The following is a 25,272-nucleotide window of genomic DNA, read 5'->3' as shown; positions in this document are numbered from 1 at the left end:
AGGGAAGGCCGTAGTAGTAAGAGGGATCAGGAAAGGCTTCTTGCAGAAGGTGAGATTTTTTTTGCCTCTTTTTGATCTTTTTTATTTTAGATAAATACTAAAACTTAAATATATAATAAGAAAAAACACTATAAGCTTAAATATTAAACTTAAATACAAAATAAGAAAAGAAGAAAAGATGTCATGTGTACAGCAGAACGTAGGAGAGGATTCAGAATATATAGCAATAACTTTCCATTTCAAGAAAGCCTATATACTAAATACTGCATTTTATGTTGAAAGCTGTCCATCTTTTCTTTGCTTCCTTTTTTGTTTTGTTTTCTTTTGTTCTCTGCTCTATATTTTTCACTTTGTTCTTTTTTCCCCCTTCCTCTCCCCTTCCCCCCCGCTACAAATAAGCATGGATATATTTATAAGAAGGTGAGATTTTAGCTGAGGCTTAAAGGCTTAAAGAAAAGCCAGGAGGCAGAGCTGAGGGAGGAAAGTGTTCTGGGTATGGGGGACAGCAATGTAATTGCCTAGAGTTGGGAGATAGGACATCTACTTTGAGGAATAGCAAGGAGGCCAGCGTCACTTGGCCAGAGTATTAGAGAACCATTGTAGAGTTAGAAGACTGGAAAGGTAGGAAGGGGCCAGATTATAGAAGGCTTTAAAAACCAAACATAGGATTTTATATTTGATTTTGGAGGCAATAAGTAACCTCTAGAGTTGATTAAATACATAGGTGACATGGTCAAACCTGTGCTTGAAAAAGATCAATTTGATAGCTGACTCCTGAAGTCAAGAGACTTGGGTTCAAATCTGATCTCCAATCTACCTATGTGACCATGGACAATTCACCTAATACCTCTGAGGATCAGTGTCCATCTGTGAAATGAGAATTTGAGGCATCAGGGTATAGTGGCAACCCTTAGTCCTGGCCTTTTCAACCTTATTCTCAATTCAGGGTAGAGTAAAATCTAATCTCAGTCCCGTATACCTCCAGTTCAGGCATAATGAGAATTCTCCCCAAAGAGGCAAATCCATAGCTATTGTATCCATTCCATTTCCCTGACACAAGTAGCCCTGTGGAGCCACGGGGATAGAATAAGCCAACTCTCTGGATGAAAGGCATTGTAGAATAAGCACAGATGCCTACCCAGAGGCTAAAAGGGACTATCAAAGGTCATTTTGTCTATTCTTCTGCCCTCAAATAGTACTGCCTCTACCCCAGGCTCCCACTCTTGACAGTTTCATTCTATACTTGAATATGTTTAGGTCAACCTTGCAAATATTTACAAAGCCCCCAGAGTTCCTTAGCTGACGCATCCACTGCCCAGGCACAACTCATGATAAAGATAAAAGGAACCAGCCTTTTTACTCTTCACCTGGTTTAAACATCTGCTTCTTCTGAACTAATGAGCAAATAGGCTGACAAGCCTAATTCTGAGAGTGTTTGAGCCCAATTCCAGGGAAATCCTTCTGGAAGCTTCAGTACAAATCCTGGAGAAACCTCGGCCAATCACAAATCAGAAACCTGCAGGTGACTCCTTTTACGCTGCGATCATCAAGGTCACAGTAGAAGTGGAAGAGACCTGAGAAGTCGCCTCATCCAGTCATGTTAAACTAAAATACCAGCAATAATCCCTACAGAAGGATCTCTGAGGACTGTACATACTGACTCAGTTTTAAAATGTAATGTTATTTATTTTAATGGTTAAATATTTCTCAATTACATTTTAATCTAGTTCAGGCTGCATTCATGAGTGTTGTGGGACTCTTGACCTCTCTGATAATCTGCCTTCCTTTTTTTTTTTATAGATGAGGAAATTAAAACCCAGAGAGGGAAATTTATTTATTTAAGGTCACACAGCTATTTAGTGGTAGACCCGCTTGTAAGGAGCAGCAATGTATACAGTACAGTAGAAAGATATTTGGATTTAGAGACAGAAGACTGGTGTCGAAATCTTGGCTCTACCTCTTCCTACCTCCTTGTAAAATCCAGAAAGTGATTTTACTTCTCTGCGCCTCTGCGTCCATATATATAAAATGATAGGGTTCACCTAGATAGCTTTTCAGTGGTGGTAAATGTTTAACAGGGGTGGCTAGGAGCGGCAGTGATTAGAGCACTGGGCCTGGAATCAGGAAGACCTCAGTTCAAATCCAACCTCAGATACATACTAGCTGTGTGACCCTGGGCAAGTCACGTAATCCTGTTTGCTTCAGTTTTCTCATCTGTGAAATGAGCTGGAGAAGGAAATTGCAAACCCCAAATGGGGTCATGAAAAGTTGGACAGGAATGAAACAACTGAACAGTAACAACAAATGTTTAACAACCAGCTCTTGGGGGGGATAGATAGATAGATAGATGCTTGACACACTTTTAAGTTTAATCTGCACTAACATTTTCTCTATCACTTTCTTAAGTCTAGAATATCAATGAAACAATAAATCAAGCCCTAATTTGTAGCATTTGCTGATTTCCAAGATGTAAAGGCTCATGCTGAAAATTTAACATTCAGCTCTCACTAACTAAAGTGCACCACTGCATCAGAGTCCTTACAGCTCTAAATCTATGATCCTGTCTTTCTATAGTACCTACTATTAGTATTGATTCCCTATAATATTGAAAGCGAAAAGAAGTCTTAAACTATAGCTATGCTCCCTCAAAGCACCAGGATCCCAGAAGTAGCCCATCTTTCAAATGGTTAAAATGAAAATAAAGTAATTAAAGAAAGTAAAATTTTAGACTAGACTGAGAATAGACACCCAGAGCAAAACTGACATCTTCAATTATTTAACCACAATCTCCCCCAGTAGAGAAGATAACAGGATTCTGAGACAGCCATACCTATATTACCATATGGGACACCACCATGGACTGGAAAACATTGTCACCATATGTCCCGGCTCAAGCGCCCTTTGTTTCCCCAACTGTTTTCAAAGGGTGAGTCACCAGATAAAGCCATTGCCGCAACAGCGCCGGCCATCATCCGGTTTCCCTTGGCATGTCTTGTTGGGGGATTTGAAATTTTAACCCTGTTGACTTTCTGCATCACTGGAAGCCACCAGTCAGGGTAAAGGAAAAATAGATTTCATTTACGGAAAAACCCATGAATTCAGGCCTCAGTGTGGGCTTCCCTTTTCAGAGACGAACAACTGAAAACCTGAGGGTATAAAAAGGCAGCTGCAGACATTTCGGTTCCCCTGCTGAACACCCGGACATGCTCCAGCTCACAAAAATAAGGCTGCTGCAGCTGCAGCCTCACTACAGACCTCCAACCATGACAGGCAAGAGCTGAACCAGCATGGGCATGTGCTGCCCACCTCTGGGGTCTATTGGCTCTTGTTGTACACCGATCCAGGGGGACATGTGACCCATACTGATTTAAATAAACATGGTTTTCTAGTTCCTTGACTAAGGTATAATAAAATATCACCTACTAAATATGCAAAAATATCTGCCTTTATAGTTTTAATGACGCCCTCTGGTAACCACACCAGGCTCTCTCTCACCAAACAGAGGTTATTCAGCTAGCTATGCCTTAAGCCAAAGGATCACAAGATCAAAGAATCATAGATTTGAGGCTAGGAGGGATAGATTGGTCCTGTGTAAATGCACAAATGACCTCAGCATTCAGTTAGTATAACTGTTCCTCAGGGGTCAGACAGCTAGAGCTAGAAGGAAACTCAGAGGCTATCTGGTCCAACCCTTCCATTTTGCAGATGAGGAAACTGAGGCCCAGGGAAATGAAGGGACTTATCCAAGATCATGCAGGTGGCAGAGCCTCAGAAGTAGGATTTTAATTCAGCTCCTCTGATTGCAGAACCAGTGATCTTCACTGTGATACCTCCCTAGCCCCTTGGTTCCTGCCTGCCCCCTGAGGGACCAGGCAGGCCCTTCTTTGAAGGCAGCTGTCCTTGTGTAGGTTTCCACCATAGTTGCCATTTCAGGCAGCACAGGGTGGAGCTGCTGACAATGGGCCCTATCAGTAGTCCCCGCCACCCGCTGAAGATAAGACCTGAGCTTCAGTATAATCTTGGGTCAGACCCACTCTGTGAGGGGCTTTGCTGTTTTTGACTGTTGAAGCCCAGTGGGCAGCAGCCTTCTATGGACCATCTCAACATGTGACATATTTATCAATTCCTCTAAGTGACCTTGGTAAGTATTTTGTTCACCTTTTCTATTGAAACTTCTGTTTAATTATCACACACACACACACACTCTCTCTCTCTCTCTCTCTCTCTCTCTCTCTCTCTCTCTCTCTCTCTCTCTCTCTCTCTCTCTCTTTCCCTCTCTCTCTCTCTCTCTCTCTCTCTCTCTCACACACACACACACACAGAAGAAAACTAAAAAGTAAATAATTGATCAAACCTGATCAAATAGACCAAACAAGAGGCAAGCACACATGCCCAGGTTTCTGAATGAAAGCAAAATTCAAAAGTTGCTGCCTCTCTTCACCACAGTTTGAGAAGTCTCACTTGACTTGTTTGTGTTAGAATTCAATTCCATTCCAGTTGACCAACATTTATTAAGCACCTACTATGGGGCAGGCATTGCAATAGAGGCTCAGTTTCCCATATGGAAGAGGGAAAGGAATAAGCATTTATATAGCACCTAATAGGTACCAAGTACTATGCTAAGTGTTTTACAGATTTTATCTCTTTTGATCCACAACAACTCTTCGAGGTAGGTGCTATTATTGCCCCCATTTTAAAGTTGAGGAAACTGAGGCAGAGGGGAAGTGACTTGCCCACAGGGCTAGAAAATGTTGGAAACACTAAAATCTTACTGACTCCAGGCCCAGCGATCCATCCGCTGCCCCAGCTAGCAGCCTGTTGGCAGGATGGAGATGAGCTGTCTAGGGGTGGGGCTGGTGGTATATTGAATTCCTTCTCTTGCTTATTCATTGAGTCATCTGCTGGTATATATGCTTTGGTTGTCCAGCAGCTCAAGATCCTTTCTCCTTACAGTGAAAGTCGGCTTTGGAGTTTTCCGCTTTGTTCCTTCCACTCATCTACCAAACCGGACAAAATGAATCCAATGAGATCCAAAGGCAGAACCTTAGCATGGGTAGGAAAATGCCTTTTCCCCAGTTGAGTTTGAATTGGACCAAAGAGGTAATACCCTTGGTATGTCAGTAATAATAATAGCTAACGTTTCTGTAGTGCCTAGTATGTGCTAAGTGCTTTTATATAAAAAGAGGCAAAACATAAATCTCTGCCCACAAGGAGCTTCCGGTCTAATGGAGGAGATAACACACAAATAAATATATACAAAGTAAGCTATATACAGAATAAATAGGAAATAATCAGTAGAATGGGAGGTATTAGAATTAAAAAGGATTGGAGAAGGCTTCCAGTAAAATATGGGATTTTAGTTGGGACTTAAATGAAGCCAGGGAGGTGGGTAGTCAGAACTGATGAGGGAGAGCATTCTAGGCATTGGGAACAGCCAGAGAAAATGCCGGGAACTGAGAGACGGAGTGTATTGTTTGAGGAAGAGCCCAGAGGTCAGTGTCAGTAGATCAAAGAGTACGTTTCAGGGAGTAAGGTGCATCAAGACTGGAAAGGTAAGAGGGGGCTAGGTTATGAAGGACTTTGAATGCCAAACAGAGCATTTTTGTATCTGCTTCTAGAGGCAATAGGAGTCACTGGAGTTTATTGAGTAGGGGGGATGACATGATCAGAACTGCACTTTGGGGAAATCATTTTGGCAGCAAAATGGAGGATGGATTGGAGTGGGGAGAGACTCAGGGCAGGCAGATCCACCAGAAGGCTATTGCAATAGTCCAGACATGAGGTGATGAGGGCCTTCACCAGGGTAAGGGCAGTGTCAGAGGAGAGAAGGGGCCTATTCAAGAGATGTTGAAAAGGTGAATTCAACAGGCCTTAGCCACAGTTTGGATATGAGGGGTGAGAGATAGTGAGGTGTCTAGGCTCCTATGTTGCGAGTCTGAATGACTGGAAAGGTGTTGTTGCCCTCTACAGTAAAAGGGAAGATAGGAGGCGGGGGCGTTCAAGGGAAAAGATAATGAGGTCTGTTTTGGGCATGTCTAGTTTAAGATGTCTCCTGGACATCCAGTTTGAGATGTCTGAAAGGTAGTTGGAGATGTAAGATTAGAGATCAACAGAGAGACTGGGGCAGGATAGAAAGATTTGAGCATCATCAGCGTAGAGATGGTTATTAAATCCACAGGAGCTGATGGGATCACCAAGTGAAGTAGTATAGAGGGAGAAGAGGACCCAGGACAGAACCCTGAGGGACGCCCATGGTGAGAGGGTATGATCTGGAGGAGGATCCAGCAAAGATAGAGACTGAGTGGTCAGATAACTAGGAAGAAAATGAGAGGGTGGTATCCTGAAAACCTAAAGAGAAAACAGTATCAAGGAGGTGAGGGTCATTGACAGTGTCAAAGGTTGCAGAAAGGTCAAGAGAATGAGGATTGAAGACTGAGAAAAAGACTTTGGATTTGGCAAATAAGAGATCATTGATAACTTTGGAAAGAGTGGTTTCGTTGGAATGATAAGGACAGAAGCTGAATTTTAAGTGGTTAAGAAGAGAGTGAGAGGAAAAACTTAGAAACAATTACATAAATTGATGCAAAGTGAAACGAGCAGAACCAGGAATATAACCTATATCAAACAGCTTGCCTTCTCAATGAGTGGGGGATGGTGGAAGGGAGGGAATTTGGAACTGAAAATTTGAAAAGAAAAAAAAAGTTTAAAATGGTTTTACATGAAATTGGGGGGAAAATATTAAAGAAAGAGAGAGTGGGAAGGGAGAAAATGGAGGCATCTATCGCATATGGCCTTTTTGAGGAGGTTAGTCAGAAAGAGCATAAGAGATATAGGACAACATAATTAGCAACAATGGGAGTCTATTGGAGACAATAACTCTACAAACAAGATATATGCAGAATAAATTAGGGGTAGTCTCAGAGGGAAGGTAGTAAGATTAAGGAGGACTAGGAAAGGCTTCTTTCAGAAAGTGGTATGTTAGCTGAATCTTAAAGGATGCCAGAGAAGTTGGGAAGCATAAATAAGAAGGAGCATGTTCTAGGCATGAAGGACAGCCAGGGAAAACACTTGGCACCTTAGTGGTTCAGTACTTAGAGTCCTGGATCTGAAGTCAGGAAGATTTGAGTTCAAATTTGAATACTTACTATTTGTATGATGCTGGGGAAGTCAAATAACCCATGAATGCCTCAGTTTTTTCATTTGTGAATTGGGGATAATAATAGCACCTACCTCCCAGGGTTGTTATGAGGATAAAATGAAATGTAAAGTGCTCAGTATAGCTCCTGGCACAGAGGAGTCACCTAAAATATTTGTTAATTCAATTTAATATCAGTTTAATTTAATGTCTGGAATGTACTACCATATGGAAATGGCTGGGTTGGCACAAATCCCCATCCCTGTCAGTGTTAGCTTCTTTACCAGGCTTTCACCACTTGCTGGGTCAATGAATTAAATGAATTTCCATTTCTACAAAATAACTTCTGTCCTTTATTGTTAAAGTTACAGTATCAGCTCCAAGAAAGTCTAATTCTCTGGGCTGAATGGAACCAGGAGCCCCAGTCAAGTTCAGTTACTATAAATTCCTCCTCAGTTCAAATTTCCTTTCTTCTGACAGGCACAAAGTGTAATATACCTTGAGCCCACCAACCAGTGGAAACTCTCTCTGGACAACTTATTTTCTGAAGAAGTGATGGTTCCCAAAGTAGTTAAGGAGGAAGAGAAGCTCATGACCCCCAGATGGCAAAATGTTCCCATGTAGAGTCCTGAGAACTGAGAGGCCTCTCCAGTGCCCCTTAAGGTTTTATTTTTGGTGTTTTATGACTGAAATGACAGAGGACAAGTCCACCTGAAGAGCCAGCTGCAACTCCCCGCCTCTTATAGAAACTGAAGTCAACAGAGCAGAGCAGGTCCCATCACAGACACACAACATTATTGTGGGAGGGGGAGGGGGGGTTGGCCTCCACTTAACTTTTCTACATCTCTACTTCCCTCCTGGAAGAGACCCTATGCAGACAGACCTCTTTCTAGCTCAATCCTAAGGACAAGAAATGCATCACTCTTTACAGTCAGTACAGTGGGACCCTCTGAAAAGAAAGGTGTCACATCTATTAGGCTGGGAGCTCAGGATAGTGGGATGGGGCTGCCTTCTAGGCTCCTTAGCCCCTTCACACAAGGTCTAGGATGGCACTGGACCCCTAAGGAACAACGTGGTGTGCTAGAAAGAACACCAAATTTGGAGTCAGAGGACTTGGGTTCAAATTACAGCTCTGTTATTTATAACTGATATGATTTTGAGCAAGCCTCTGAGTCTCAGCTTCCTTATGGAAGGGAAATTAACTAAATGACCTCTAATGTCCTTTCTAGTTCTAAATCCTATACTCTTGCTGCTCTGGTGCATGATATACAAGGGTAGTTTACTGTGCTTGTAGTGATGGTTGCTGCTCTTTCAGTCATGTCCAACTCTTTGGACGCCATTTGGGGTTTCCTTGGCAAAAGTACCGGAGTGTTTTGCCATTTCCTTCTCCAGGTCATTTTTTAGATGAGGAAACTGAAGCAAACAGGGTTAAGCGAATTGCCCAGGGTCACTTAGAGTTAAACCTGCACGCCCGAAAGTTATAGAGTGTATTCCAATCCCCTCTAGCTCTTGGGCCTGGGTCCGGTCATAGTACTATTTAAAAGCCCACCTAGCTGACTTCTAGGCCTAAGGAGATTCCGTTATCAGGTGTGATATGACTGAGGAACCAAGGGACCAACGGACTAAGGACACAACGTTACTGGCCTCCAGGCTTAGGAATTTTCCCCACCAAATTGGGCAGGCCCACTCTAGGAGCTAGCATTACGGTCTGAGGAGAACATTTTGATCATCTTAGAAAGGAAGTTAGACCTAGCTAGGCTTAGATCAGAAAGCTTGCGAGTGTGTCCACTTAAGGGACCCAGGTTACAAAGAATACAACAAGACTAATGCTTATTTGGCCTACGTTTCCTGCCGAGGGACACGGGCCCAGGACACTTCCGTTGTGTCGGTACAATCCAGCTCTCACCCCAGTAACTCTAGAGACACGAGGTCAGTTCTGGCCCAGCCCTGGGGAATTCAGGCACTAGACTTAATCCAGCCTACCCTAATGACACCTGAACCTCCTGAGTCCTGTGAAATCAGTTGGGACTATTCCAGACCAAATTAAATTCACCCCCATATCTAATCCAGAACTGTCCCAAATATGGACTAGCATCTAGTAGGGAGAAAGAGAGGAGAGAGTATCCATCCAAGTTCATTTGCCTTGAGACCTTTTCTCCATGATTTTTTCCCAGAACTCTCTCCCCCTAGAGCAGGGGTTCCTAATGTAGCACCCCTTTGGGAGTCCATGGATAGATATCAGGGAGTCCATGAATTTGTATAGGGAAGAATTACATCTTTTTTTCAATATAAATGATTTATTTTGTAATCTTATAAATTTTGTATCATTTAAGTAGCATTTATAGCTATATATAGCATTACATATACTTTATAGCGTTGAAAAACATTATTCTGAGGAGTCCAAAAGACTTCACCAGAGTGCCAAAGAGGTTCATGGAAAAAAGGTTAAGATCCCCTGATCCTAAGAGCAAGGACTGTGTTCTCAAAGGTGATGATGTAGCCACGTCCTGCCTGTCCCATCAAGCTACATGAGCTGACAAAGAAGCCTGACAACAGGCTGTCTAAGGCCCTGGAATGCCCTAGGACGCTTACTTGTTGTAATAGCCCAAGTTCCCTCCTGTCTCAACCTGCCCCCATCACAGGATGGGCAGCTCTGTGGATGCCCAGTCAGCCCTTGTTGAGTGTTCCCATGGGGCAGAGCAGGCCTGTTTTATGAGAGAATGAGGTGCAGCCAAGCAGCAGAAAAGGAAAAAAGCCTTACTATGAGGACAAGGCAGGCCTGGGCAGAAGGGAGGCACAGTCCTCCTGGTAAAGCCCCTAAGTAAGGAAATAGAGAGGATGGCTTCCCACCAAAGGGTGGTGCCTGGAGGCAGGGAGGAAGGAATTGGGGATTTAAAGGGACAGTCAATTAGTCGGTCAACAAGCATACATTAAGTTTCTTACTGTGTGTCAAGCTTCAGGTGTACCCCAGGGGAAAAGAGTAGAGTAAAAGAACAGGCAGGATGCAGAGTGAGGGAGGGACAGTGGGAGCAAGGACATAAAGGAATAATCCTGACCCCAAGAACATCATTTCTAGGAACCTGTCTGATTGCTCTCAGACTGGCACAGAGGTAATAGCAGCTAGGATTAACTGGACAGGGAGATGACCGGAAGTCCAGGACTGAAGTCTTGCCCCCAAGGAGCTTGTTGTTATTGTTTAGTCATTTTCGCTTGTGTCCAGCTCAGTCTTCATGACCCCATTTGGGGTTTTCTTGGCAAAGATACTAGAGTGGTTCCTTCTTCAGCTCATTTTACAGGTGAGAAAACTGAGCCATACAGGGTTAAATGATTTGCCCCAGGCTCACACAGCTAGTATCTGAGGCTGGATTTGAACTGTGGTCCTCCTGAATTCAAGGCCAACACTCCACCCACTGTACCACATTCTACAATAGCTGAGGCTCTGCCACTTACTACTTTTGAGACCTTGGATGTGTCCCTTACCCTCTGAAACCCCCAACTTCCTCATCTGTAAAATGAGACGAATTACTACATGAAGAGAATGGAAGGTTTAGGGAGGTTGTATTGGGGTCGAGGTGAATCACTGGCTCGAGTTTCTGTATCTAATCTACCTTCTCTCTCTCCTTGATCCACCCCTCCTCCCAAGGCCCCTCCCCTACAACACACACACACACAGAAAGGATGGGACTTTAAATGTTCTCCCTCCACACAGAATAACAACATGGGGGTGGGGGTTGTCATCAGTATTTGGGGCCACACAGGTTGGAAGAGGAAGAAACTTAATCTGAACTTGAGTTTCAGGGCATGAAGTCACACCGTGTGTAGGTAAGAGAAGTTTCCAACCGCCCTCTACCCCTACCCAAATTCCACAGCAAAGCAGGACTGGAGTTTTGAGAGGCAGTGGGGGAGGGGGACACCAGAGAGGTTGTTCATCTTTTTCCATATTAATCAGAAGCTGAATACCTTTCTATTGGCCAGCTGCTGTGATCCAAATCAAGAAGCCCTGTGCTTTGAGAGCTGAGGGGGAATGGATTCAGCAACCCCTTCTTTTATCTAGGTAAGACTTCCCAACAAGAATCAAAAGTCTTTGTGAAATGAACACACTTTTTAAAGATTATCAAGTAAAAGATTTCCAAAGGATGAGGGCTTCTGACTCCAGCATCAGAGTCATGAGATTGGGGTCTTAGACCCAGAAGCCTCAGGTCCTAAGCTAACAGAGCCTCAAAATAGGTCCTGGAGGGATGAACTAGATGCTGCAAAGATATCAGTGATGTAGACTTGGGCTTGAATGTAATCTGTCCAATTCTCACTTTTAATCACTCTCCAGTTGTAGATGTTCACCTATTTACTATTTTTTTTAAAAAAAAAAGATACCACTGTGAAAAAAAATGTGGAGGGGGTTTAGCAGTACCAGATCTCAAACTACATTATAAGGCAGTAATTATCAAAACCATCTGGTGCTGGCTAAAGTAATAGGTGGATTAGTAGAACAGAGTAGACATATAATACACAGTAACAAATGATCGTAGCAATTTTGTGTTTGACAAATGTAAAGATTTAAGTTTTGGGGATAAGAATACACTACTTGTTAAAATTTTTTTGGGAAGACTGGAAAGCAATCTGGCAGAAATAATTTACCAAGATGTGGTCAAAATGGATACATGACCTAGATATGAAGCGAGATATCATGAGAAAACTAGAAGAACATGAAACACATTACCTATCAGATTTATAGATAGGAGAACTGATGAATAAACAGGAGAGAACATTGTGAGATATAAAATAGATCATTTTGATTACATTAAATTAAAAAGGTTTCATACAAATAAAATTAACGTAGCAAGATTAGAAGGAAAGCAGAAAATGGGAAGAGGGGAAATTTTAGATACTTTCTCAGATAAAGATCTTCTATCTCAAATATATAGAGAACTTTGTCAAATTTATAAGAATATAAATCATTTCCCAATTGATAAATAGTCAAAGGATAAGAACAGGATGTTTTTGATGAAGATACCAAAATTATATATAGTCATATGAAAAAATGATCTAAACTATTATTGATTAGAGAAATGCAAATCATAACAACTTTGAGATATCATCTCATACCTAAAAGATTGGTTAAAATGATAGAAGGGGAAAATGACAATTATTAGAGGGGATGTGGGAAAAATTGGGATACTCATAAAATGTTGATGGAATTGTGAACTGATCGAACCATTTTGGAGAGCAATTTGGAATTTTGCCCAAAGAGTTGGAAAACTGTGCATACCCTTTGACCCAGCAATACCACTATTAGGTCTGTTTCCCAAGGTGATCAGGCGAAAAGGAAAATAACCTATATATTCTAAAATATTTATAGCCACTCTCTTTGTGGTGGCAAAGAACTGGAGATTGAGGGAATGCCCATCAATTGGGGATTGGCTAAACAAATTGTAGTATATGATTGCGATGGAATACTACTGTGCTCTAAGAAACGATGAGCTGGTTGATTTTAGACATATGAAATAATAAAAAGTGAAATAAGCAGAACCAAGAGAACACTGTATACAGTAACAACAATATCATTTGAAGAATAATTGTGAACAACCAAGTTATTCAGAGTACTATAAATATTCAAATGAACTGTAAAGGACCTATGAAGGAAGATGCTATCTACTCCCAGAGAAAGAACTGATAAATGGAAGTATGCATAATATGGTTTTCCATATATTTATAAATCTGGGTCAAATGATGGCCTTCTCTAGTACAGGGTGGGGGAGGAGGGAGGGAGACAATTTGGAACTTAAATGTAACCAAAAAAATAAATTATATTAAATTTTAGAAAAAGATCCCACTGAAGCTCCATAAAATGTTCCTTTCTAGCTACCCATGTTAGTCCTATAACACTCTACCCCACCTTTCTTAGTGGGCCCTCTGGGACTTGCATTGCTGTTAGTAATTATGCTTCATATTAGAAATGTTCCACATACACCCCTAATTACTTTCAATATATTTTGTACTTAATTTTCTACATACAGATAGAATCTAAGCTCCTTGAGGTCAGGAACTTTAAAAATGTTTATTAGATTGGATTGGATTGGATTGTGGAAATTTCCTTCCAAGGCATAAGGAACTAGGGACTGGTCATTTAGAGAAAGACCCTGCATATGATAGCCAAGTTTCCAGAAGTTTCTATGCAAGGATGTTGAATGAATTACTATCACCCTTCCAAATGCAAGCCTATGAATGTAGACTAAAATATGACTCTTAACAAGTGAGAGGTAGGGTTGCATAATGTTGGTCAACTAGCATTTATTAAGCACTGACTGTGTGCCAGGTGCTATGCTAGATGCCAGATAGAGGGCCAGCCTCGGAGTCAGGAAAGACTTGGGTTCAAGCCCCACCCCTGACGCATGCTGGCTTTGTGACCCTGGGCAAATTATTTGACCCCTCAGTGCCCCCAGGCAACTTTTTAAGACTGTAAAGAAAAAAACACTTAAATATTTGCTTTGGTGGAGGTGGTTTCCTCAATAAGAACTCCTGTAATAGAATGTAAGCCCCCTCATTAGAATTTGGGTTCCTTGAGGCCAGTGTCAATGGCTTTGCCTTTTTTGTATCTCCAGAGCTTAGCGCCTTGCCTGGCTTTGGTTAGGAAATACTTATCGACTGACTGGTTACATCAGTAAAATCATGGTCCAGACCCAAACCTCCTCCACCCATTCCCTAAAATGTGAATCGATAAGGTACAGCCAAAAAAGCGCTAAACCAGGGAGATATTAGTTTAAGTCTCACCTCTGACTATGATCAAGTCACTTAGATCTCTCAGAATTAGATTTCTAAAATGAGGATTGTGATAATACTTTCACCATATACCTACAGGGTTGATGGGAACAAAGGATTTGGCAAACCTTAGAGCATTAGATAAATGTGTTTTGCCATCATTAGCATGCTTCAAAACTTTGCAAAATTTTAAAGCTAGATGGGGACCTTTGAAATCATCTAGATGAAAACACCAAACTGTATTCCTTTTTATCCAATAGTAGGCTCCCCTTCACTAGAAACATTCAAGCATATGTCCAGAAATGATGTAGGAGAGATTCTTGTATTGTCAACAGATTAGGCTTTATTTATTCAAGCATTCATTAGTTCATTCATTCACTCCGCTAAAGGACCTTTGGTGTGTCCTCTGATTCTATGAGTTTGTAATTCTCCTTCATTTTTTCTTCCCCTTTCTTTTCTGAGTGCTACTGCTTTGATCTAGCAATGCAACTTCCCTCTACCCATTGGTATTATTTTCAGCCTTTCTTTGTCTCTCTCTTCATACCACTGATAAAAACTTTTGACTCGTCTTGTATTCATCTGCATTTATTTAAGGAGCTTTTTCTTCCCTAAATGATTAAGAAGAAATTTCCTTGGGATGATGAAATCTTGCCTGACAATTTTTCTCTCAGTACTACCTGTTCTGAGAACAGTTCTGGTTGGTGATTCTTAAGGTTCCCTAGTTTTCCCAGAGAAACATAATAATAAAACTTCAGCTTTAAAAAAAAAGAGGTAACACCTATTCGTTTCAGGTTTTTATATCAACATTGTTATTTTCATTCATTTTTTCAAGTGTCATTTCTCACTTAGCTCAAAAACAACCTCTCAAAGTAAAACAGCTCAAATGAAAAAGAAACACAAGGCTGTTCCGGAATCAATGACATATCAGGGAGTCCTGGCAATGGAGCTTCTTCAAACCACTGAAGACATCACCTTTAGAAAAGCATTTCTGGGAAAAAGAGCCTGATCTGGGGCCTGAATTCTCTTTCAGCCTCAAGATTAGAAACTCTACTGCCTTTATGTAAGTGGCATCAACCAGAGCTGACTCTGTCTATCTGAACTCAGCCAGCCTGTCTGTTGCCTGATCTACTTGATGAAATAATAAGGGAAAAGCAAACAGAGGAATACAGAAAGAACAGATCATGGAAAATTGTCTGGCACCAAAGATCATCTCCCAAATACAGAATTCTAAGGGCTTTAGTAAACCTGTAATGTATATACAGGAGAGTTCATAGGGTATTTGTCATTAGGTATCAAACATACTGTCCTGTGGATGCTCTGGAACAGACTGGTAACATCCCAGTAGACTTCACTCTTGGCATTTTTCTTTTGTTAAAGAACTGAGACCCATATCAACAAAGGACTTGAAGTCTGTGGGAAAGCATCAATCCTTTGGTTTTGTTTCCATTAATAAGAAACACAAGAGCCACTAATTACATAGCCAGAGATAAGTGTCTAAAGAATGAGCATCTACCAGTAATCCCTAATTTTACCAAATGTCACTCTACCAAACACAAGCAGTTCATTCCTGGAAACTATCATAAAGAGAGCTTTGTAAAGATCGGTGAATCTGAACTGTTGCATTCCTCTTCCAAACACGGGCTCCTGGATCTAGAACTGGAAGGAAACTCAGAAGCCATCTAGTCCAACCCCCTGGTTTTCAGATAAAGAAACTGAGGCCTCAGGAGGTTAGGCAAGTTGTCCAAGGTCATGTAGGTAGCAAAAGGCAATGATGGATTTTGGTCTCACATCCTCTGACTCTTGAATGAATGATTTTTTCCACAGGAGCACTTGACCACATATACCATAGGTCACCAGAAGAAATGATAGATATCAGAATGAGTAGGCAACAAGTAGAAATGTTTCCCAGACACTGTTAAATGAGACAAGTAGTACATGTAGCACATTACAGGAACCTTTGGATCTGTTTCTCCCAGACCCTAAATTACTTCTTGACGTAGAGTGCCTCACTTTATTCAGTAGGTATGTTCTGGAAATGTTATGACTAAATTGGATGTTTATGATTGATGATGGCTTAGGAGAACTTGTTATTTGAAAGAGCACTGGATTTTGAATCAAAAGACCTTGGTTCAAATCCTAGCTCTGACACTTACTGAGTGATCTTGGACAAGTCACTTAAGTCTCTCCCCTTCAGTTTCCTCATTTATAAAATGAAGGTATTTCATTAGTTAGTACTTAAAATCTCTTCTCATTATAAACACTATGATCCTTAAAGAATCTTGATGTAAGTCCTTCTGTGAATTGAAGAATCCTGTTGTAATTTTAATTGACAGCCCCTCATTTGTCTATTTTTAAAGTTTTGATTTGGATATATCCATCTTTTCAAAGTAAAATAACACCCATACCACGATAACTTGGAACTACGTCCACTGTCATTGCTTACCATGAGGTCTTCAGATACTGGAACAATGTACCAGCAAAGCCACACTGCTGTAAGTTACAGTGTAAAGGGGCTGACTTAGAAATCTAATGAACTAGGTTCAAATTTTGCCTCTGACATTTACTACTTTGGATAAGTCACTTAATGTTTCTGAGCCTCAGTTTTATCTATAAAATGACAGTGGTTATAACAGATGGGATATGTAGCTGGTTAAAGCTCTCAGTCTAAGATCTTCTCCACACCAAAACAATTCATCAGTCAGCCAGGTTTTTTTGTAGGGTGGAGAGGGGGAAGGGGCAGAGGGCATTTCTATAGCTATACACACCTGAAACCAAAAACAAAACTATTGTTTGACTATAATGTTCATTTTTCAACCAGATGTGATGATGCTATACATATGTGACTCAAAACAGCTGGTCATTTTAATTGATTTAGAAGAGAAATCAATGTAGTTGGTGCATAGTGAATATTTGGTAAATTACATCACTATTCAGTATCAGGGAGATGAAAAAAGTGGTCAACCTACTGTATTCTTCTCTTTTTACCCAATTTCTCGACATTAGGCAGCCTGGGGCTGAATATTTCCTTAATGGCCCCAAAGAGCAAGTGCTACATTTACTACCCCAGCTATTCTGGGCCCTTGGAAAATCTGGCTCATTGTTTTTAAAAGTCTGTAGCTAGGGAACTTAAAAAAAATTCTCATTGTCTGAGCCTTTTAAATTACTAAAATAAGAAAAGAAGTATAGGAGAGAACTTGGTGTGACTTAGTAGCCTACTGTTACATTCACCTGAGATGTTAAAGGAAACTCAATTAGCTTCCTGGAATTAAAGAGACTTCCTAATTTGGATGGCTATAGGGATTATCCATATTTATGCATGCAAAACACCATCCTTTTCTTTTTGGCCCAACAATTTACTAAAAAAGTCCATCTATCACCTTTGGCTAAACAAGACTGCTATTTTCATTCATTTACTCAACAAGAAAGTATTAAACATTTACTCTGTGACAGGCATTATGCAGTGAACAATAGACATTGCTTTTGAGTAGGAGACGGACCAGAGTCTTTCCTGGTCCAAATTGGTCCCCACAGGCCTAAGTTTTGACACTGTCTCTGGTCTGATCTATTCCATTAGCCCAGCTCCATATGTGGGTTACTACCCACCCCTTTTGCAGCCTCCTGGGGGGGCCACAGCCCAGGCAGGGATGAAACATCCTATTTTCAAACTTGGCGTTTTCTTAACCCTTTCCAGAACACTACTTACTACAGTCATTTCAGCTCATGCCTAGAGGATGTTTTCTGAAAAAGAAAGTGCTTCTTCAGCACTGTTAATGTGTGATTTCATACTCTGCCCTGTAGTGGGGTGGGGTAAGGTTCCAGGCACTTTTTTACTTTAAGTATGCTAAAAGGGCTGACAACCCTGTCATTATTTTTACTGACTTTCCCTAAAGTCATCAGTACCTCTAAAGAGTCATGCACGTTTTTAGGGCAATGAGATTAGTGTTCAAAGCTTCATGTTTTTTCATTTCCATTTCATCTCAGAAAAACTGTCAGGGAGGAATTGAGTTAGGCCATAGAAAAATGTCAACATAGTTCTTCCAGGAGGCACAATTGTGATAGCCTAGATTCCAATCATATTGCCTCTGAGTCATAGCTAGCAAGCAGAAGTATACCTTTTTAGATCTGAGAGGGACCTCTGAGGCCACTTAGTCTAATCTCCTCATTTTACAAATAAGGAAACTGACATTCAGGGAGTTAAATGATGGTGTAGGGTCATTTGAACCCAGGTCTTCTGACTTCAGAACTAGTGTTCTCTGTATACCACAATGCCTCCTAGGACTTAGCTATAAGTCATGGATTCATTGAGATTTACCTTGGTAGAAGGAGTTCCTGCATACAGCATTCTCCACATCGACCAAAAAAAAAATCAAACATATCTCAAACATTCTTAACTTTTAAAACTGGCAAATCTTAGTGCTCATATCAGAATATAACAATGTCCAACATGAATGAGTGTGTCTAACATGGATATGTTCCATCAGAGTATGATTCTGGCTGGAAAATATCATGAGATGATTATAAATATCAAAACATGTTAACACAACCTAATTTGTAAAATATCACCTTCTGGCAATATTAAACAATGGTTGGGCTCAGAGATCCAAAAAGCATCAAAGTAATAATAATCATAATAGCTAACATTTATACAGAAATATAGGATTTATAAAATTCTTTAAATATATTATCTCATTTGATCCACAAGCCTATGAAATAGATGCTATCATTAATAACCACCCTCCCCCATTTTTACAGATGAAGAAAATGAGGCAGAAACAGATTAAATGACTTGCAGGTCATACAGCTAGTAAGTATCTGAGGGAAAATTTGAACTTAGGTCTTCCTCACACCAAATTCAGCATGCTACCCACTGCACCATACACTCTCTATGGTATTCTCTACATTATTGCCAAGTGTATCCAAAGAAGAATTATACAAATATACTTCACTTTATGGGATGAATATAATATTAAGTCACATGTAAATCACATTTTTCTAAATCAAAACATATTTTGGATATACTAGGAAAGGTGAAATTTTAAAAGAATTTTTCTGTGTATAGATTTATATGGAGAAAAATAACACCACAATTTTTCTCCTGATGGGAAGCATGGCGGGAGCCAACATCTTACTAAGCAGGAGAAAGAGGCAACTTTCAAGAGAGTATACTTGTTGTCAGTGACCAGCACTGTTTCTACTTTGGGAATTTGTCAGGCTTGGTAATTAATAGTATTTTCTCTGTTACCTGGAAGAGAAGAGAAGCAACATGATGTAGTGGATAGAGAGAACTAACCTTAGATTCAGGAAGACTGATGAATACTAGCTGTGTGAACCTGGGCAAATTTTTTTCCAGTATTTCAGGCAGCTCGCCAAGACTATAAATTGTAGAGAAAGTGAATTGATAAGGGGAAGTTTCCTCATCAGGAGATTCTCTACATGAGTGAAATTGTAGATCTAGACCAAAATAAAAGTTTATCTTGTATAAATTCAGTTCCTCTGGACGAGGTTGGCTGAAAGCAAGATATAGCTGCATTGGCAGTGATGGTAAGGGAAGCATCTATTAAAACTAGGGAGATAGATATAACAATTTTTCATTAATATTCATACCCAAAGAAGAAGGGAACCGATGTACTAATACAACCTTCATAAAATAATCTGTAGAACTGCCATCTCAACACTAAAGAATTATGAGAAACTAAATGGTGCTATGGAAACAGGACTGAACTGGAAGTCAAAAGACCTGATTTTAGGTAGATTTTTAATTCCATTCAACAAGCATTTATTAAGAACCTATTAGCTGTAAAGCATACTCCACTGGGAACTGGGGACAAAAAGACAAAAAACCGATAATCTCTACTCTCAAGGAGTTTACACTCTACTATTCTTGAGGCTCTGATAATTACTAGCTTTGTAACTTTCCTCAATATCCTCGTCTGTAAAACAAAGTTAATAATACCTTGGCAACCTACTTATAGGGCAGCTATGAGGACAGTGCTCTGTAAGGAGCCATTTCTAGTTAGATGAGTTTGGGATAATCTTAAAATAATGTCAAATAGAAATAATGCACCTCTGGGATTGATCTTTGCTATTTCACATTTAATGTAAACAGGTCTTGCTGTATTTCATGGGAACCAAGGCATGAAAAGCATAATCTCTGGTAAACGTTTCAAGTCACTGACAGGATGGGACAAGGAATAATTGGTTTTCAGAATCTTCACAACCTCAACTTCTGCATTTTTCCCATGCATTAAAGGAAAGGAGACTGTTTTGGGCCTGAAGAATAGCCCTTTGCCATAATTGAGACACTCCTATCTGTAATCTACAGCCACCCTCTTCCCTTACCCCAACTGAATGCCACCTCTTACTATTGTTCTCGTGAATCATAAACTGCCCTTTCTTTCACCACAGTGATTCATACCCTGGAGCTGTGATCTGATGAGCTGTCCTACTCTGGTGCGTGTAACTTACATCCAGGCTGGAAAATGAGCATCACATGGGTATGACAGGTTTGTTTTCCAGTCCCTATCCCACCCACCTCACGCCTCTCTCCACTCCCTGGTCATGGGAGCCCCAGCCTCTGCCCCAGGACACTGGTTCCCCGGGCTTCCACACCAGCCAGAGAGCTCCCTGCTCTCTGACCCCAAGCCTGCCAGGCTGAGCAGCGGAGACCGAATCAGAACTCACATTTTTGCCAGTGCATACTCTGCAGCAGGATGTCACCTCTTCTCTTTGAAGCAGACAGTTTGGCTTCTTTTATGTTTGTCCTGGGTTGTGCTCTCCTACCACCAGGGCCACGGCTTGCTCAGAGGATGTTTCCTCCAGCTTTTTAAAAGCCCTGAGCTCCCTTCTGCGCGGGGAGGGGGGGGATGGTGTCATCACATCCTCCCAACCACAAGACCTGTGCATTTCCCTTTGGTATGTGGTGCTCCTCTCTCCACTTCGAGATCCCTCACAGGTCATTGAATTGGCCAACCATAAGCAATGAGCCTTCAGCTGGGTCAGAACACCAGGGAAGCCACTAGAACTGGGGGGGGGGACTACAAAAACTGGTGTGCATGTGTGTGTGCATACACAATTTGGTTTCAAGTGTCATACCTCATTATACCAATAATGAGCCTGGAGGACCCTCTGTAAAGTTTTGGAGGGGGAGGTTTGTATTGAGTATTAAACACTCAACAAGACAGATGTCATTACATCTCAAACTGGTCTTCTGTTTAGGAGAAATGCTAATCCCTGGGGGTCACCCCAGATCAACAGGAGGAAACACCTGTAGACACTTCAAGCTTCACTAAACAACCTTCTCGATTCTTTTAATACTATCCTTCTGTTTCGTGCATTTTGAAACATAACAAGGCCACCAAAAAAGATGGCAGCTTCCTGAGTTATAAAATGAGATGGTCAGAGTAGGTCATCACTGAGGTCTCTTCTAGCCCTGACTCTCTGAAATATGATCACATGGCATGGTGTAAGGAGTACAGCAAGCACTGGGAGTAAAGGAGCTGGGTTTCAATCCTGCCTCTGATGCTTACTGTCTGTATAACCTTGGGCAAAATCTCTTAAATCCCCTTTGCTTCATTTTCATCATCTACAGAATGAGGGGATTAGACTACATAATATCTGAGGTGTTTTTTAGCTCTAGAGCCTATAATTCTCATGTTAGAGGTTAATACAAGTTCAGGGTCCTCCTCACCCAAAAGAAAGAAGAAAAGGAGGGAGGTCTGGTCTAATTTATTTCTCAAGGGTGACTCAGCATGCTGTAAGGAATAAGGGAGTCAGAGGTTCCAAACCCGAGGTGTGTGATACCTTTAACTGTTTGGCCTTTTCTGGGTCTCAGATCCTTTATCTGTAAAATGAAGTAATTGGACCAACTGCTTTAAGGTCTCGTACCTGTGAAGCTATGGACAGAGCCCTTTTCCTTGTGTTATTGCCTTAAGCTGGATGGGGTAGGGTTGGTCCTCGACAGAACTGGGCACCTGACATGGAAGTAACAACCAAACCCACTGTGTATGCCTGGGGACTCCAGCCTTTCAGAACCACGAATGCTTGAACACATGCTAATTCACCAATGGGACAATTAGTCAAGGTTCAGGACTATGCAGTTAATCTGGGAGGCTCTAAAGTATTTTCCTTATTGCCCAGAACTGCTATTAGTTGGGTTTGTGGGCCTGCTCTGATAGACTGAGGACCTAGAGGCAGGATGTTAGAGAAAAGTTTCTCCACAACATAGGTGACTCACTCAAAGGACCGGGAGAGTCTTAGTGACTTTTCTGAGCACTGAGGCTCAGAACTCAGAGAAGTTCCATTTAATCAATCTCTTGTTTCTCCATGACATGGTAGGTGGGAGCATCATACAACCTTCTGGCTACACTAACAAATTTCCACTGGAAACAGTGGTACATAAGACATTCTCCTGGGTTCAGCCACAGAAAGCCTGGGTTTGAGCCCCAGCTCTGTTACCTATCTAGCTGTGTAGCCTCAGGAAAATCATTTTCTTTTTTTGGAGGGGTGAAGGCAGGGCAATGGGGATTAAGTGACTTGCCCAAGGTCACACAGCTAGTCAGTGTGCCAAGTTTCTGATGTTGGATTTGAACTCAGGTCCTCCTGACTCAAGGGCCAGTGCTCTACTCACTGCACTACCTAGCTGCCCCCAGGCAAATTATTTTAATCTCTTTGGGCCTTTGTTACCTCATCTATAAAATGGATATTCTATATCTTGCCACTGGACTCTGATGACTCCTGAGGATAGAGTGAGGCTGGTGACTTTGCACAGCTCTCCCTCACTTAAATCCAAATCACTTGTAAGCCATGGCATCACCTCTCTGATAGCGTGGTCCTCTTCAAGAACAAAGGACGTAAAACAATAACACCAATAATAATAATACTACACTACTTACCTCAAGGAATTATTACGAGAGTCAGAAGAGGCAATGGATGTGAGGTACCCTTGTGATCCATAAATTTAGGATGGCAGGGCCCTTCAAAGTCAAAATCATCAAACCCAGTCATACTACATATGACGTAACAAGGTCAAGTTGAAAGCTGAAAAACATGATAGTCCGTAAGATTTTGAATTGGAAGGAATGTTGAAGGTCTCGTAATCCAAGCCTCTTTATTTTAGGGGCAATGACTTTCCCAAGGTTACCCAGGAAATAAGTGGGAAGACCAGAATTTGAAACTAGGTCTTCTGTTCTCACATCCAATGTTCTTTCCACTAAGGCATTATCATCATTATTACTGTTACTTTGAGCTGGTAGGACTAGAGTTTGCATCCCCTGGGGCACCTGGGTAAATTATGGGGAAGGAGAGGAGCTCCAGAAGACCAAGCCTGAGATAGCAGAAACAAAAGAAATAGAAAACAGGCCCACAAACATGCCCAGTTATAAACTCTGGCACCTCCACCAACCACAGGACGTGGGAAACAGATTCTAAGTCAGGGTTTCCAGCAAAGATACCAGATATCTTTGACCACATCTAGACAGGTATTTTTGGAAATGAGAATTGACCACATCTTTCAGTCACAGGGGTAAGTAAATATTTGCTTCAGAAGCCAAGTTCCAGCTTCAAGGCATTGATTCAAACCAACCAGAGTGGCCAAGGCACACATGGGACACCAAAACATCTGGATGAACATAAACAATTTAGTCAACAGTACAGATGTTTTCAATTATAGGTGTGTCTCTAATTTAAGAAAACCTAATGAACTTACAAAATTTGAAGGTTGTGACTGGTATGTTACTATTCTTTGCTTTGCCAGAAGTTTTACAGAGCAAGAGTCCCTGAAATAACTTTCCATATTAGCTTTGATGGTTTAATTCAGTTTGTAAAAATTCTATTGATCCAGAATATTTCAGAGGTAGATTTATCATATAAAGTAAGTCACACCTAAAGCCACATGCTAGACATCATACATATTGAAGGTCCACAAAGTTTGCTGGATTTTTCACTTCTCCTCTGGGTGTTAGCTATTCACACAGCAGGTGGAAGCATGCAGATTAGGTACATAAGCACTTGGAAATTTTTTCAGGGGTCATGAAACAGAAAAATTAGTTATAAAGAAAGATTGACTTCTAGTCCCACCTCTGCTAATTTCTAATTTTATGCCCTTGGATAAGTAAGTCACTTCATCCCTCAGTGCCTCAGTTTCTTCATCGGGTTTGTAGTTCTGCTGCTTACTACCTGAGTGACATTGGAAAAGAAAAAATCACTTCCCCTCTCTAATTCCTGGCTTACTCATCTGTAAAATGAAGGGATTAGACCAGATGCTCTCCAAGGCCCCTTTCTGCTCTGAATCTATATTCCTGGGTGTCTTCTTATACTACTGGTCTTTGAGGAAAATACTTTATGCATCTTTTAAGAGATAGAGAAATGTATCCAATAACCAAAGTTAGAGTCGCCCTTAGCACGGCTAGGCAAACCACTCTGTCTGGGCCTCAGTTTCCTCATCTGTAAAATGGAAAGAGTCAACTAGATACTCCTTAGGTCACATCTGGACCTAACATTCTAGGGACATTTATTTATTTATTCATTCATTCATTCATTCATTCATTCATTCAATTATAGCTTTCGGCATTCACTTTCATAATATTTTGAGTTTTAAATGTTTCCCCCTCCCCAAGATGGCATGTAATCTGATACAGGCTATACATATGCAATCGTATTAAATACATTCTACATTAGTCATGTTGTAAAGAAGAATCAGAACCAAAGGGAAAAACCACAAGAAAGAAAAAAACAAACAAAAAAGAGAGAAAAAGTATGCTTCGATCTGCATTCAGATTCCAGAGTTCTTTCTCTGACTGTAGATAACATTTTCCATCTTTAGGCTTGGAATTGTCTTAGATCACTGTATTGCTTGCTGAGAAGGGCTAAGTCTATCAAAGTTGGTCACTGCGCAATGCTGCTGTTACTAGGTGCAATGTTCTCCTGGTTCTGCTCACTGCACTCCACATCAGTTCATGTAAGTCTTTCCAGGTTTTTCTGAAGTGTACTTGTTCATCTTTTCTTATGGAGCAATAGTATTCCATTACATTCATATACTACAACTTGTTCACCTATTCCCTAATGGATGGGCATCCTCTCACTTTCCAATTCTTGGTCACCACAAAAAGAGCTGCTATAAGTATTTTGATACATGTAAGTCCTTTTCCAATTTTTATGATCTCTTTGGGATGTAGACCTACAAGTAGTATCACTGGATCAAAAGGTATGCACAGTTTTATAGCCCTTTGGGCATAGTTTATAGATCTTTTTTTGATGTGAGCATATGCTCTCCCATTTCTCCCTTTTACACTGAAGCCACTGAGACAAGTTATTCATTTTCCCTGCAGAGCAACAGCGTATTGCAATCTCTTTGTGAATGAGGTATTTGTGCAGAAGAATTACTT

General features: G+C 41.0%; 1 protein-coding gene across 1 annotated transcript in view; it reads right to left on the bottom strand.

Moving 5' to 3' along the window:
* POU2AF1 (POU class 2 homeobox associating factor 1) overlaps positions 1-20,841 on the bottom strand; it is a 33,287-nt gene extending 12,446 nt beyond the window's left edge. Inside the window, exon 1 of the mRNA XM_036745433.1 lies at positions 20,573-20,841. Coding sequence (XP_036601328.1) covers positions 20,573-20,588 — 16 coding nt within the window. The 5' untranslated portion in view covers positions 20,589-20,841. The remainder of the gene's footprint in view (positions 1-20,572) is intronic.
* Between the last annotated feature and the right edge of the window lie 4,431 nt (positions 20,842-25,272).

Source organism: Trichosurus vulpecula, chromosome 2, assembly GCF_011100635.1.
Source record: "Trichosurus vulpecula isolate mTriVul1 chromosome 2, mTriVul1.pri, whole genome shotgun sequence".
NCBI lineage: Eukaryota > Metazoa > Chordata > Mammalia > Diprotodontia > Phalangeridae > Trichosurus > Trichosurus vulpecula.
Note: the sequence above shows the minus strand (reverse complement) of the source record. Positions and strands in the feature narration are given on the sequence as shown.